Here is a 16,587-nt window from a genome sequence, read left to right on the forward strand (position 1 = left end):
TGTGGATCACCCTGTCTTAAAGTGGACATTTACATTTGGGCATGTGAGTCATCCTAAACTGTACTGATAAGCTCTCCAGCAATTCTGAAGAGAGCACAGGGTGCCTGGCTCTGACAGGGACCTCCTTGTTTTAGGGGAGCTTCAGCTACTTTTTCTGGTTGTGGTCTGAGGATCTTATGAACACAGTATGGGTCAGGCACTAAACCATGTCAGCAGTTTCCAACACAGGCTCAGGAGGGATATTTCTGAATAGCCTGGGATTCTAACAGCATCCACTCTTTGACCTACCAGTCTGGCTTTCCTGTTGTTGTGCTCAGGTGGTTTCTTGTTTCCCACCAGGTAGTTGAGTGTAGCGTACTCCATGAGAGCTGCAAAGACGAAGATGAAGCACACAGAGACAAAGAGGTCCATGGCTGTGATATATGAAACACGGGGAAGGTGCTTGCGGGAGATGGTACTCAGGGTGGTCATTGTTAGCACAGTTGTGATACCTACGAGAGAAAAGAGCTGGTTTAAGTAATGAAGAGGAGCACTTCTGTCTTTTACATGCATCCAGCCCCCAAAACATGACCATTTCCCCTCTCTTGTGGGAGAGAAATTCCTCTGGTTGTCTGGTCCCACTTTTGCTCTGCTTAGCGAGACTCTGGTCCTGAGCTGCCCTCTGACAATGCTCTATGGAAAAAGAGCTGTTCAAAATGCAGGTGTCACGCAGGCCATCAATATGGACTGGTAAAGAAGTGAGGAACTCGGACTCTGCTTAAGGCTGTACACAGGAACAACTGCTTGGATGATGGGAGGAGAGTCCAAAGGAAGAACGTGCTAAGAGGCAATGACACTGGATGTATGGATTTGGGCAGGCAACGGGTAAGTTGGGATTCATTCAGTGATGTCTGGCTGAGTCAGCAATAAGCATAGCAATGTCTCAGATGGCACAGAACTGCTATTTCTGTCTGATGTGAACCAGAGCTGGAATGCAAAGGCCTGTGTTCTTGTTCTCCCTTTGTCTTTGAGCATTTGCTCCCAGGATGAATTCAGCCCAATGCAAAGCTCATCATAGAATATAGAATCATGGAATAGTTTGGGTTGCAAGAGGCCTTTAAAGGTCATCTAATCCAATCTCCCTGCAATAAGCAGGGGCATCTTCAACTACATCAGGCTGCTCAGAGCCCTGTCCAACCTGACCTTGAATGTTTCCAGAGATGGGGCATCTACCACCTCTCTGGGCAACCTGTTCCAATGTTTCACCACCCTCATTGTAAAAACTTTCTTCCTTATATCTAGTCTGAATCTACCCTCTTTTAGTTTAAAACCATTACCCTTTGTCCTATCGCTACAGGCCCTGCTAAAAAGTCTGTCCCCATCTTTCTTATAAGCCCCCTTTAAGTATTGAAAGGCCACAATAAGGTCTCCCCGCAGCCTTCTCTTCTCCAGGCTGAACAAACCCAACTCTCTCAGCCTTTCCTCCTAGGACAGGCGTTCCAGCCCTCTGATCATTTTTGTGGCCCTCATCTAGACCCACTCCAACAGGTCCATGTCTTTCCCGTGCTGAAGACTCCAGAGCTGGACGCAGTACTCCACGTGGGGTCTCAGCAGAGCAGAGGGGCAGAATCATCTTCCTCGACCTGCTGGCCCCACTTCTTTTGATGCAGCCCAGGATATGGCTGGCTTTCTGGGCTGCAAGCACACATTGCTGGCTCATGTCCAGCTTTTCATCCACCAGTACTTCCAAGTCCCTCTCCACAAGGCTGCTCTCAATCCCTTCATCCCCCAGCCTGGACTGATACCAGGGGTTGCCCTGACCCAGGTGCAGGATCTTGCACTTGGCCTTGTTGAACCTCATGATGTTCACATGGGCCCACTTCTCCAGCCTGTCCAGGTCCCTCTGAATGGCATCTCATCCCTCAGGCGTGTCAACTGCACCACTCAGCTTGGTGTCATCTACAAACTTGCTGAGGGTGCACTCGATCCCACTGTCTATGTCATTGATGAAGATATTAAACAGTACTGGTCCCAGTACAGACCCCTGAGGGACACCACTCGTCACTGATCTCCATCTGGACACTGAGCCATTGACCACTACTCCCTGGATGTGACCATCCCACCACTTCCTCATCCACCGAACAGTCCATCCATCAAATCCATATCTCTCCAATTTAGAGAGGGGGGGACCATGCCAAAGGTCTTACAGAAGTCCAGATAGATGACATCCGTAGCTCTTCCCTTGTCCACTGATGTAGTCGCTCCATCATAGAAGGCCACTAGGTTAGTCAGGCAAGACTTGCCCTTGGTGAAGCCATGCTGGCTGTGTCGAATCATCTCCCTGTCCTCCATGTGCCTTAACATAGCTTCCAGGAGGATCTGTTCCATGATCTTCCCAGGCACAGAGGTGAGGCTGACAGGTCGGTAGTTCCCAGGGTCCTCCTTTCTACCCTTTTTAAAAATGGCTGCAATGTTTCCCTTTTTCTGGTCACCGAGGACTTCACCTGCCTGCCATGACTTTTCAAATATCATGGAGAGTGGCTTGGCAACTACATCAGCCAATTCCCTCAGGACTCTGGGATGCATCTCATCAAGTCCCATAGACTTACATACTGTCAGGTTCCTCAGGTGGTCATGAACCTGATCTTCTCTTACAGTAGGAGGGACTTTGCTCCCCCAGTCCCCATCCATCCACTCGAGAGGTGTGGGAAGAGAGGCTGTCAGTGAAGACTGAGGCAAAAAAGTTGTTGAGTACCTCAGTCTTCCCCTCGTCCATTGTTACCAGCTTGCCAGTCGTGTTCATCGGGGCGGTACACTTTCTTTGACCTTCCTTTTCTGGCTGACATACCTATAGAAGCCCTTCGTATCATTCTTTGTGTCCCTTGCCAAGTTCAGCTCCATCTGCACCTTGCCCTTCCTTCCCCATCCCTACACAACCGGGCAGCGTCTCTATGCTCCTCCCAGGATACCTATCCCTGCTTCCACTGCCTGTGCATTTCATTCTTGCCCTTTAGTTTGACCGGCAGGTCTTGACTCATCCATGCTGGTCTCTTGCCTTCATTTCCTGATTTCTTACACCCGGGGATCGAGAGCTCTTGTGCTCTTTGGAAAGCGTCAAAGATCTGCCAGCTCTGTTCTGCTCCTTTGTCCCTGAGGGCAGTTTCCCAGGGTGTCCTACTGACTAACTCCTTGAACAGCTGCAAGTTTGCTTTTCTAAAATTCATGGTCCCCACTTTACTCTTCGCCTGACCCATATCCCTCAGGACTGCGAACTCCACCAGTGCATGATCACTGCTGTCTCCAATCTTGACATCACCAATTAGCTCACTTGCGTTGGTGACCATCAAGTCCAGTATCGCATTCCTTCTGGTAGGCCTGTCTATTACCTGGCTTAAGAAGTTATCCTCAGTGCATTCCACGAGTCTCCTGGATTGCCTACAGCTCACCGTGCTACTGTTCCAGCAGATGTCAGGGTGGTTGAAGTCCCGCAGCAGGATGAGAGCCTGTGAGCACGATGCCTCCTGTAGCTGGAGTAAGAAGGCTTCGTCAACAGGCTCCCCTCGGTCGGGCAGCCTGTAGTAGACACCAACAATAAGGTTTCCTTTGTTGCCTCGGTCTCTAATTCTTACCCATGAGCTTTCAACCTGCTTGTGGCTATTCTTCAGGGACAGCTCTTCACAATCTATCCATTTCTTGACATAGAGGGCAAGTGGGTAGGAGATGATAAGGAATCTCTTTTGACATGAATGAGGGTTGGAATTGTTTTTGCAGTAGCAGTAATGCTCACAGACCTGTTTCCAGAGATAAAGTATCAGAAGCCAACAAAGGATCAGCTGCAAAAGAGTTGGTATCGTGATCTCATCCACTGCTTTTTAGGATGTGGAGAAGCAGCAGAAACTCCACCTGTTCCTCCTTCTCTAGCATTCATCTAAATCCCCCTGCCACCCTTTCCTGGGGTGACCCCAATGGCTCTGGGTGGAAGCATGGCAAGAAATTTTAGTATTTTCCTGCTGTGTTTGCATTAGCAGCTGTGATGTGACTTCCCATGTATTTGAAATGCCAGTGGAACTGGTCTGGTTTACATCTCCCTAATATAGGCTGACGGGCTTGAAATGTACTGGGGATCATTTGTATTAAGTACAACAGGGGCTGTGGAGAGAATACATTACTCTTGATGTACTGAGGACCCTTCTCACAGAGAGGGGCCCCCCTCCTGGGGAAACTTGCCTTTGTGTTCTGAGACAGCCACCATAGTGGTGCCAGCCGTGCAGAATGTTTTGCCTCTTGCTATTCATTCCTTTCCCAGCCACGGACTATGGTGTACCCTCACCTCCGTTGGAAATGACAACCCACTCCTCCTCCTGCTCTCTCCATGGGCACCAAAGAAATTGATTTTGATAGGGAGGTGGGGAGAGATGGTCAGAATGGATGGGCTCTGAATAGCCCTGCCTGATGCTGATGGCCCCTCTCCTCTCCCTCCCCACAGAGGCCTGCAGGCAGGGCTGGGAATGCTACCTCCAATTAAAGGGAAAGTCAGCGGGGCTGATGGGAAGGACAGTGCTGAGAAGCAGAGCTTGCTGCAAAATGCAGGTACAGCCAACGTGCATTAAAGATTTGTAAAGACCTCAGAGCAGCATTCAATCAACATAAGCTTTTTCCTGCCTCAAAGAGCCATTGCAGGTTGCTGAGAAAATCTAAATGATAGGCAGAGCCGTTGCCACATCCTGGACTCCCACTGTGGTGTGGCTGACAGAGAAAGACTGTACCTACAGGGCTTCCACATCCTGCCAGAGCTTGGGACTCTATGGATACAGCAGAGCAACTTGGCTCATTATCCTGCAGCCTTCATGTCACTGGTCCTACACTGAGTCCTTGACAGGTCATGAGGAAATGCAGAATACATGCATGTGACAGAAGCCCTCTGGCCAGCATTGCAATGCCACAGCTCACACCTTCCCTCTCCCTTTCGGTGGATGAGAATACCACATTGTCAACTTGGAAAAGACTGCGTTCAGGCCTCAGATCAAGATATGAGAGCGTTGTGCTATCCTGAAATAATCCAGTAGTCCAAGCCAGCACAGCTGGAGATTTGGTTGAGCTTGAGGATAGTGTTACAAACAGAAAGATGGAGGCGTGCACTATTCTCCAGCAAGCTGAATAATGCCAGAAAATGGCAAAGTGCTTTAGGAGATTTTGTACTCCAACACTGCCAGTCTGCTAGCCTTGCAGAGTTCGACAAGCATCAGACATGCGACAACCTGTCTCTTACCCAGAGATGTCCTGGCTGGTGTAGAGTCTCTCTTGATCCAGAAGGAAACCCAGGAAAGAACAACAGTCAGGATGCAGGGAATGTAGGTCTGAATGGCAAAATAACCCATACGTCTACTTAGGTCAAAAGAAACTGTCATCACCATGTACTCCCCTAGGAAAAAGCAACAGAGACATTGGAATCATAACATGTGGCTTCCTAAAACACAAAAATCAGCAAAGTTTCAGAATTTGGAGTGTTTCTGATGAGGTTTTCTTGTTGTTGTAAGTGCCTGGCAAGCTGGTTTTGTGGCTGGCTTTGTGGCTGCCCAGATTGTTAACTTCATGGACAGCTGTGTGGCTGCTGGGTAGGTTTGGTGACTCACTGGCATTGTGGCTGGCTTGCTGGTTTTGTGGCTAGTGGACTCTGTGGCTACCTGTCTGGCTCTGTAGCTGTCTGACTTTATGTCTTTGTGACTAATTTAAGAGCTGACTTTGTGGTTGCCCAACTGGCTATCTGCCTGCCTGGCTATGTGGCCACCAGGCTGCATTTGTACTGGCCTGGCTGTGTGTCCAAGCACACTGTCTGGAAAAGTTTCAGGGAAGAAATGATAGAGAGTATTCATCTTCAGCTGATTGCTGCAAGGGTTTATTTTCTATAGAAGCTATTTAGCTGTAACAGGCTACATGGCCTGACTTGCCAACTAACTACCTGATATGTGACAAAGGAGGTGCCCTTCAATCCCTTTCATTGAGACTCTGGTTCTGCCCCTGGAAAAGGCATGTGGTGCTGTACATCCTAATTGCTCATTTGGCAACTTACAGCTGGGGTAAAGCCTCTTTTTCAGAGGCTTCTAGTGAGTATTGGAAAAAAGCTACCCAACAGCTCTAGGGTTAAGATGGACCTTGCAAGCAATTACCAAAAAAGAGAATTACAAATGTCAGACAGCCACTGGTGTATTCAAGACACTTTCACTGCACCACTTCTTGTCCCCGTTTGTGCTGCCTTTCTAACCTGGTTAGGGGCCGTCTGCCGGTGTTTGCAACAGCAGCTTTCTGCAGTGTGGGAGAAGCACTACCTGAACTTGCTGCTTCAGAGGGCTTAAAAATACGAGCTCACCCCACCTGCAGGAACCCAAAGAGTCTTTCCTCAGTTGTCTGTGGGAAGGAAAGGGGATGTGAGCTGTTATGAGGAGGAGAAGCTGAAGGGCCTCCATTCTCTGGTTTCTTCACACATGCAGCCTCGTTCCTGTCTCTTAAAGCATAATTCAGGTGTTCATCAGCCCCACACAACTTTACAGAAGGAAAGATTGAGACCTGCAAGTTCTGATTTCCCCACCCCTGTTCCAATAATAAGCATGACCCAGGGATCACATAGTATGTACATACTGCAGCAAGAGAGGATCTGAGCTCCATCTCCTCCCCTTCCTGACCCTTCAATTAGGGATAGCTTCATTCACATCAGCATTGTCACCCCACAGTTCAGAGATGTCAGTGGTTCTGGCCTACCCCTGCTTCGTCTTCCCCTCACCCTTCATCTGCATCACTTCTGCTCCCTCTAGCAAAGGCCCATCCCTTCATTCTTACGTTTCTCTAACTGTGCTGTTGTGACCTTCCTTCCCCATCATTGTGGAGCTGTCTGATGACTCCTTTGTCTCCCACAAGGTCTCCAACACAGTGGCGTTTCTGTGGGCTGTCTCCCTTTGCCTCACCTGCCCCAGTCCTGAGAACTTCTGAGGTGTTCCTCAGCCCCGTGAAGTCAAACTGGTAGAGCCTCCAGGTGCGCTGGTCAGAGACCTCAATGGAGTAGCGCCTCCAGCGATAGACAATCTCCTCGCGTGGGTAGCCATCTGGGGCAAGGACATCAATGAAAGAGTACGTCATGTGCCTGCACCTCATTCACCGCCCTGACTGCAAAAGCACTGGCACCTCACTCTAGCTGTTTTGTGAACGTGAAGCTTTCAGGCAGGTATTTCTGATGCCTTTTGTTTAGATTCCTTTAGGCATCCCTACATGCAATGGGAGTAGGGACAGCATCTTCCCTCGTGGGCCATCCCTAGGGATGGGAAAAGCAATGCTAGAAATGGAGCTATTCTAAGGAATGCACTGATGGGAATGAGACTTGGGTTGTTGTAAGAGGACTCCCCCAGCCTGAAATCTTTAAGGGTTTTTAGCTCCCTGGGGCAGCATAGGGCCTTCACCATTCCTCACGACTACCTTCACTTCCCGGGCATGAGTACACCATGAATACAAAGCTGCCAACATGGGAGGCAGCATGGCTGTGGCTGCTCTGACTATCTCTGTACCTCTCATTCTGGGAACTGATCTATGTATAGAAAAGAAGGGGTGCATTCTCCATGGAGAAGGAGACCTGGCTCCTGCAGGCTGGAGCATGGCTTCTCCTGGCTCTGGCTTTCTTGACAAAGAAACAAGCCTACTGTGAAGCAGGGACCTCGACACCTACGAGAGAGTTCCTCAGAGGAGGGAAGGAGCAAGAGCTTGGCAGCTAACTAAAAGTGTGTTTCTAATTATCAAGCATGTATGGCATGTACTGTTAATTAGCAAAGAATGCGGGATGGTGGGAGATGAGGGGATGGTATCTCCTCAGCATGCTGCCTCCCTCTGAAGCACCTCAGAGCCTCGTGAGCTGCATCTTTTCAGTGGCAGGGGAAGCGGGAGAGGCGAACCCGAGCTAAGATGACTAAATCAGATTTCCAACCAACGCATGAGGACAGGAATCTCTTGGTGCAGAAAGGCTCCCTGCAAAATTACCAGTGGAGATGTGCCAACATCAGCAGCCCTGTCTGCTGATGAAAATGGACAAGTGGGGACTGGGAGGGGAGGTCTGAGTACCCCTCCTTTGTGATGGCCTTGGGTGCAGAAAGTAGGCCTGTCTCTGGGCTGAGGTCTGGAAAGCCAAGCTGTCCCCTCAGAGAGCAGGAGAAGGGGGAAGATGCAAGGCAGGATGGGTGCCATTTGTCTGCCAGCTGAAGGGATATATTCTGTCTAGTAGGTCAGAGTGACGAGAAGGTCAGTGAAATAATCACCTCCAACCATCCACCCAAATTAAGGAGAAACTCAGAGGTGCTGTGAATCTGTCCCTGAAGACCTCTGGAGCCCGGGACTGGGAGGATGCTTCGCGGCATGACGGGTAATGGCCCAGGAAGAGAGTCATAGACATTAGGTGAAAAATGTAGCTAAAAGGGAGGATGGTATCCCCAGAAGAGTTTTACTCTACTGAGGTTTCTCTACTTGCCTTCTAAAACTATTTTAAAAATATGTATACTCACAACTGGAAAAAACCAAAGGGCAGGAGTGAGTGTCCATTGGGAAATTCTGCAGCTGGAGCAGACATTCAGCCTCGATCGTCAGCCTGGGAGAGGAAGAGAGAGAGGGGGAGACTGAGATTTTGTGTTGGTGAAGGTGGTTTTATTCCAACACCACAATGTGACAGAGGGATTCTCGCTTCCTTGAGAGAGAAACACTAATTTGTTGAAGATCAGTCTGTTTGCAGGAACATTTCAAAACAGCAGCAAAACAAAACATATGTTTGAATATTTTCAAAGTGAGAAAAAACATCTAATTTTCACATTCAAAAAGCCTTTTTGTTTAGTGAGCTTTTCAGATTAATTTATGGGAGTGAGAATTTATGGGAACTAAAGCCAAATGTTTATTAAACGAATGAAATAGCTGGATTGACCAACATAAACTTTTAAACGATTTTGGTTTAGGAAACCATTTGTAGTTTTGACTTTTTTCTAGGTATGATATGAAAAAAGTTTGATTTTTTGGAAGCCTTCATCCTGGGAAGAGGAAGCCCATTCTGCAACCAGTACTGCATGTGTACTCCCATCAGCACTGGGAGACATCTCCTCCACTCTGTCCTGGGGCACCTGGAAACCTCCTCTACTTTGACCAGCTCTGTGTTCCCTCACCTCAGCAGCCAGCTACAGTGCCTGTTGGATGTACCTGAGCGTGTAGAGCACTTTTCCGTCATTCCAGATGCGGAGGAGCTGATTAGGAGTGGTTATCCAGTGGGAATCGGCCCGCTTGGAGTTCCTAAAAAAGGTATCTGGGATCCAGATGCGGCTCACCATGTTGGTGTTCAGCGTGAGGGCCTTCAAGGTGCTGTTGAAACGAAGACGCCGGTCATACCATGTCTGAGCAAAGAAGATATCAATGGTGTATTCCTGTGAAAGAGAAGGAAGAACATGTCTTTCTGAGAGGGATTCAGGCAAAGCGGAGCCCTGTCCTCTGGTCTGCAGGCCACCGTTTTGGAGTTACAGCCAGAACATTTGCTTTTTAAGTCTGGGAGCAGGTGCTGGTGACCACTGACACCTTTCCAGGCTCATCTTTAGCTTGGGGCCAGGACATCCATGGCACACTTAGGAATAGCCAAAGACTCTGTGTTGACTGGCAGGCTGAGCCATAGCATGTTTGGCCTGACCCATGCCTGGAAAGCCAAGACCATATGAACAAGGGCTTGGGCTTCTTCTTGACCGACAACTCAAACCAAACACTCCTTTTAAGCACAGGCGTGAAGGGGCAGTGTGGATGTTGGCTGAATCCAGTTCTAAGTTCAGCTACACCTTTCAAACACAGGAAAGGAAAGCTACTTACCAGCTTACCAGAGAAGGCAAGCAGACAACTCTTTCTGTTATTTATTAGGATACATCCCAGCAGTGTTCCATACACCTAATTTGTACATATAGCAATATTAATGTTGTGCATAAATCTAGTGAGAATCCATCCCTTGCAGCAGGACTTATGCTGTAAATGGTTTATATGAAAAACCAGGGCACTAGAGTTCCTGGGCAGATACCCATTACTGAAGATTAGAAAAGGAAGCTGGGGCAGGGGCTGCTATGGACCCAGCTCTTGGTGCAACCAGTTAAAAATATTGAGTCTTTTGCAGACAGAAGACAGAGTTTCCACCATAATGAGGACCTCTGGTTTTGGTGAGAGACAGGGTGTCCTAGCATACCCATAACTAGCATTTCTGGGAGGCAGCATTTGTCTGGATCAGATTGGCGCTAGTCCACATCATTAGCCCACCGTTCTGCTGCTTGTTGCTGCAAGTCAATTTGCTCCTTACCCTCTTTTTCAGCGTGCCTGAGAAGGTGCTAATTAGTGCCATGCAGGAGCATGTCTGGCACTCAGTGGCTGTCTGAACCAGACCCCCAAATCCAGTTCCACCAGCCCATACTAAAGGCTGTCACCTGCTCTTGACAGCTCCTCTCTGACTTGGGCTTTGCTCGCTTTCACTCTTGTTAAAACCCCATGACCACAGAGGCATCATCTCCCTCTCTCCTGTGGGCAGAGGTGAACAATGTCTGACTTTGCCATCTCTCCCTCCCATTCTCCTCTCTCTATTGATTTATCTCGGTGGAATTTTTACGACTGCAGCACATCCTCCCTCCACTGCCCTCACTGCTGGTTCAGAGCCGACTTCCTCAAACCATGCTGTTAAAATAGATGTGGTGCTCTTAGCGCACTCCCTTGGACAGCATGTCCTGCCTGGGGAGGCAAAGCAGGGCAGCGCACGACTCCCTGCTTCATTCTCCTTGCCCTTGCTCCACTGTCAGCCAACCAGTGATGACTGATTGGTACCAAAAATGTCCCTTGCATAGCAATGAGATAATGAGAAAAGAGCATTTGCCATCAGGCGGTTGAGTCGCTCTCCGGGCTGATCCTTCACCCTGGTTAGACGCAGGGATGAACAAAGCTGACAGGGATGAGGCCCTAAATGGGGACAGATGCAGCATGTCCAAAGAGATGGTGTTGCCTCTACAGTTCAAAACAGACATGAGGAGACACAGAGCTAGGATAGGAGCAGCCCTCAAAGCCAAGCACACAAGCATAGCCACTGCCTGAAAACAGGAGGTGGGGACAGCCCATTCCAGCATAGGGTATGTGGTGATGAAGGCATGGATCAGGTTGTGAAACAGTGAAAGAGAGCCCACAGGCAGGCAAAGAACCATTGGCACAGCAGGGACAAGATGGAGTAATGGCAGCCCAAGAAAATGACATATATGGGGAGGGCTGACTTTATTCTTCTTGGGATCATTTTCTTCTCCTTGCCAGCTGTTGGGGCCAAAATAACACAACATTTGACATAGTCTCCCCCACCTCTGCAAACCCTGTTTGAGCCAGTATGAGCTTACATCGCTCCTCCTCAGCAATATCTCTGGTGTAGGAGAACGCAACAAAAAATGCAATGATAAATCCATGTTAGATGCCACTATTGGTTTCTAACTCCTAACTGGAGTCACTTGTGAGATCTTGCTTCTGGGCTGGCTGCTCAGGTCAGATGTCCTGCTGTAAAGTTCAGCATTCAGGTCTGGGATAACCAATGCTAATGTTTCAGGAGAGTGGAGGGTCAGCTATCCCAGGGGTTGAGTATTTGTTGTCAAGCCCAGATTTTCAGAAGGGATCAGCATTAAAGAGCTCCACTTGTGCCATTCACAGCCAGCCTTTGCAAAAGGTGAGGTGCACAAGTCATTCAGCTCTTCTGAAAAATCTGAGCTGTTATTGTCACTGTCCTGTGGTTTGATCTAATTTCAGTGGCTATTATAAGCATAGCTATTCACAAGGAAGAACTTACTAGCTGACCTGGCTCCCTTGCCTCTAGGTAGGGAACTCATTGGGAAATGTTGGCATTTACAAATGTATTTTCATTCAGAATTATCTGAGGCAAGATTTATACAAAAATGGTCCAGCCTTTGGGAGTTTACCCTTTTGATTCTCTCTCCCGTCCTGCTGGGGGGAGTGAGCGAGTGGCTGTGTGGGGCTTAGTTGCTGGCTGGGGTAAAACCACGACAGTTCCTGAGGACTTTAGCACCCGTTCCCATCAGATGTGGTTTGAATTGACGCTGAGGAACCTTGCGGCTCTGCACTGATCAGCTGTGGGACAGGGCTCAGACCTTTCTCTGAGCATTAATCAGACCCCACTTAGCTGTAGGCATCTGACGAAGGTGATTAAAATAGGAGGTGTTTGACCATGGGTTCCCTACCGTTATTTGAGATGGGTAGGCACTTCTGGAGGGAGATCCCAATATGAAGCACATCAAGTTGTGTTCTGGAAATGCCTCACACTCTTACTGACCTTAGAAGAGTCCAGGCTGATCAAGGCTGAATAGCTGAAGTTTGTCAGGATGACCTCAGCCCCTAAAACTTATGGTAGTGCTGTTTCTTGAACTCCTGCACCCCTGTAGTTTCTCTCTGCCCCTGATTCATTCTCAAGCATCAGAAAGAGACTTCTCAATACCTCAATTTCCCCATGTGGAAAGAGGTTATTGTAAAATACGCCTCCAACATTGCTGTACCATCTGCTATGCAGCACATGGAGGTTGTTAACTTCTCTGTAAAAGCATGGGCTTTTTTAGTGTTTTCAACAGAAGGAGCTAGCGAAATAAGAGGAATCGCTCTAAGAGTTAGGTCGCGCCATTTGGATCACACGTTGGGTAGCACACACATGTTGGCATGCATGCAATATTACATCAAACTTCAGTCATAAAATAATAAATCAAACTACCCGTAAGGCAAACACTGAAGATTCCCTACCCTAAATACTATCACGCGAGTTTATCCAATGCTGAGGAATGCCCTGCAGCGTTGCCGCTGCTAGTTGTGTGGGCTCATGTCCAACTCAGCCTTTCAGCATGTCCCTGCTGGCCCTTGGTCACCATCATCACCTGGCACTGCTGCACATCAATGATCAGTCCTTGTTTTCCTCATGTGGGCAGCACAGATGCTGGTGGAAACCCAATTCCAGAAAATGGAAAAATCCAAACACATTTAATAGAAAAAAACCTGTCCTGTAAACGAGCATTTGTGGGAAATGAGGGGATGTGGAGTTGACAAGAATATTTTATCTTGGAAGAAAATAATAAAACAACAAAAAGATTTGACTAGACTCTCAAACCCTTTCATTTTTAAAAACATAGTTTAAATGAAAAGCCATGGAATTTCCGTGTGAAAAGTAATTTCAAAGAAAATCCCAAATTTAAACAGGTTCAGAAATCAGCCTGTCCCCAGCGCACTGGCCCCCATTAGCTCCTCCCTGTGCCTTCTCTCTCACCTCTGTGTGCATGTGCACACACATGGGGAATCAGCCCGTATTTCCAGTTGGATTTGGCCCCAGGAACTCTACTCTAGACTAAGTTCCACCCTGGGTTCAGAGCAGATACGAGTTAGGGCCACCCAATTTCAGACGAACAGCTTAAACTCACGGGGTTAGCATGACACAACTTGAAAATTAGCAGTTTGTATTTTCAGGTTACCTTATACACCAAATAAACACAGCTGTGTAGTGCCAGAAGATCCTTTTCAAATGGCTCAAAGCAAGTTTGTGTGTGCAGTTCAGCTGACCCCTCTCAAGGGTGCAGTTAGTGGGATACAGAGGAGTTGGTACCCCATGGTTCCCCTGTATCCATCTATGAGCTTCTTTCTCCATGTTCTTTAAGAGCTCAGCTTTCTGACAAATGCCAAAGAGAGAAGCAAAGCCATGAGATGAAGACGGCTTAGATGTCTTCCTAAATTAGGATAAAATTAAGGATTTAAACATGTTTTTGCAACTTCACTTGTATTCAACAGCAATAAGAAAACCTCCAAATAGAGAAGACGGAGACCTGGAAACAGGAGCTTGGAAAAATTCTAAATAACAGTGGGGCTGAGAGATTAATATCCTAGCCAGTCTCATTCTAGCTTTTATTGTTCTGATATTTGTCTTTATTCATAGAGCCCCTTTCCCTCTGTACCTCCAAGCAAATCCCTCGCTGCAGTACAATAAAACACGCTGCTTTCCTGGGAAGCATGGCCAGCATTTCAGGTGGGCTGATGTGAATCTGATGGGTCCATGCTGCCAGTCACAGAGCTAAGCAAAGCAAGTATGACAGGCAAACTCCTTGGGGTGCTGCAATTCAGGAAACTCTGAGGAGTTATTGGAGGAGACCCAGGAAGGGAGTGTATTTCTTTCAAGGGCTGGTAGGTCGCTCTGTGCAGCTCGAGGCAAGCCAGGAAGCCTCTCCTCCCGTCTCCCTCTTCTGCAAAACAGCGGTCAGCCCAAGCATCCCCCCTTCAGACAGAACTGCGTTCAGCAACTGCACACCCCCACAGCCCTGCACAGGCGAGCGTTTTCCTCTCCACAACATCCCACACATCCCTTCCAGCCTGCAAGCATCTCTGATAAACTCTGGACTGCTCCCAGCAGCCAGCTCCATGTCCCAGGGAACACGCTCAATAATAGCAAAAAGTCTGGAGACAGTCTCCACACTTGGATAACTAAATAAAATAACCTTATATTAGAATAATCTTCAAATCTGATGCACAACTTCTTGTCTCCACAGCTTGCGGGCAGGAACGTGCTTCTAGCATGACATGTGCAAGCACTCTCCAAAGGCAGCAAGCAAAGAGGACACGTACTAACAGCATATGCTAATGCCTGACACTGACCACTTCAGTGAGCAGTTGGACAGTGTCAGGCTTCTTTCAGTTCTCCCATTAGTAGTGGGAGACTCCTCGCTTGCAGATGCCTCCGTGTCCCTACTCTGGGTGAGTTTTGTCTCCCCAACAGAAAGAGCAAAAGAATGAGAATATAAGTTTCATTATGTTTCCAAGGTCCTCCTCTCTCCAAATCAGACCCCAGAGAGCTTTCTGGACATGATGCTGGAGTGACTAGGGGAGCTTGCAAGGACAAAAGGAGCAGAGCTCTGATGATCTGTGTTTTCAAGGTGACACACTGAACTTCCCATCTGTTTCACTTCTGCAGCAACACCGGCAGCGCTGTCCTTGTCTGAATGTCTTTCGCCTCTGCCCAGGGAATCTCAGTTGAGACAGTGTTCTTTTTATAATACAAACTCACTGTTAAAAACCATCACCACGTCCTGTGCTCGTGCCAGGAGCCTTCAAACAAGACATGCTGTACATGCTGCTCTGTCGATTGCAAACTCCCCAGTCATGGCTTGCTCACCATTGGAGTCTCCACAGATGGGAACTGGACCAGGCTTTCAACATGTGCTGGCTTCTGAGATCTCTGCCTGCCCATTCCCACACGCCTCTGCTCATGCCTGCTCCCATGCACAGGCAAGCAGGGACATCTAAAAGGCAGGCTTTTATACTCATGACAGCCAACCACACCAGACTGTTTCTTTCCCCCCAAACCCTTTCTTCTGAGCTGTTCCCTTGTACCACTGTTTCCTGTCCTTCAGTGATGTTATCTTCTCACATGCAACCCCAAGATAGCTGCTGATTGCCATAGTGCTGTTCTTCTTTTCATGGGAATGTAGCCTGGGACACAGTCTCTCACTGTGAGCCCCAGGGGCACATGACCTAGACGTGTGTGTTTTAGCATCTGATTAACAGTCATTACCCAAAGGATCAAGGAAAGTCCTTGAGTCGAGACATGACATCAGCCAGACTCTGGCTTATAGAAGCACAGTCTGTCTGCACTGTCCCTGACGAGGTTATTACTGAAAAGGCAGAGGCGCGGGCACAGGATGCTATATGCAGATGGGGCAGAATTAAAGGGGAAGATACTGAACACTTCAATGAAGCATTATGCAAAGCACCACAGGGAAGAAGCCGCCTCCTTTTAGTTTGTTTTTTCACCACTCTCAGGACAGAACATGGCCTGGGTGGAAAGCCATGTGTAAGCACCTTCTGATGCAAACAAGGATGCATCCCAGTTACCATGATCTCTAGAAAATGCCTGGGCTGCTTGCAGAGCAAAGCCACACTTGTCCAAAGTCTTGTTTGCATGTCAAACCTTACTGCTAAATGCTTAAATGCTCCCCACGATGTTGGACTTGAAGGAACTTTGTGCCAGAAGGAGAAAGCAGGTGGGGGAAGAGAAGAGGTGAGGACAGAAGCACATAGGATAACTGGAAGAGAATACTTAGCACTTCGGGCAGGTGCTCCTGTTTATTTGTCCTTTAAGCTCATGGGGTGTTTGACAAGACAAAAAGAAATTTCCTTTGAAAGGGCTAGAAGACAAACCTTCTCACTGCATCCAATTAACTCCCCAAGATTGCTCCTCCAGGACACTTTGGCAAGATTCAGATGAGAAGCTGGAATTTCTTTAATTGCACTTCCCATTCCCATGCCACCCATTGCGATTAAAATGAAACACTGGGATGGGCAGTCTAATACTGCCCAGGACTGGGAGAGCAGCTGCTGCAGGGAGAGGTGTCCAGGATGGTCAGCTTGTCCCTGTGGAGACAGCTGCAAGTCTATCATTGCCTGGGAACACGATCTGTTCCTCCAGCTCTGACATGCTCCTTGCCCCATCTCTCTGTCCTTACAAAACTCATTGTCCTGGGCTGCTGGATTCCCATGAGGCTGCCTGCAGGTTCCTGCTCAGTT

At 48.2% G+C, this 16,587-nt stretch overlaps 1 protein-coding gene across 1 annotated transcript in view; it reads right to left on the bottom strand.

The window, feature by feature from the left end:
- The window catches only part of LOC309595663 (gamma-aminobutyric acid receptor subunit gamma-4), a gene marked incomplete at both ends in the record, with an annotated part of 37,497 nt that overhangs the window by 1,076 nt on the left and 19,834 nt on the right, over positions 1 to 16,587 (bottom strand). The window contains 5 exons of the mRNA XM_082322902.1: positions 289 to 491; positions 5,249 to 5,401; positions 6,939 to 7,076; positions 8,517 to 8,599; positions 9,196 to 9,416. Coding sequence (XP_082179028.1) covers positions 289 to 491; positions 5,249 to 5,401; positions 6,939 to 7,076; positions 8,517 to 8,599; positions 9,196 to 9,416 — 798 coding nt within the window. The remainder of the gene's footprint in view (positions 1 to 288; positions 492 to 5,248; positions 5,402 to 6,938; positions 7,077 to 8,516; positions 8,600 to 9,195; positions 9,417 to 16,587) is intronic.

This window comes from Platalea leucorodia (assembly GCF_965183815.1).
Source record: "Platalea leucorodia genome assembly, chromosome: 10".
Lineage (NCBI taxonomy): Eukaryota > Metazoa > Chordata > Aves > Pelecaniformes > Threskiornithidae > Platalea > Platalea leucorodia.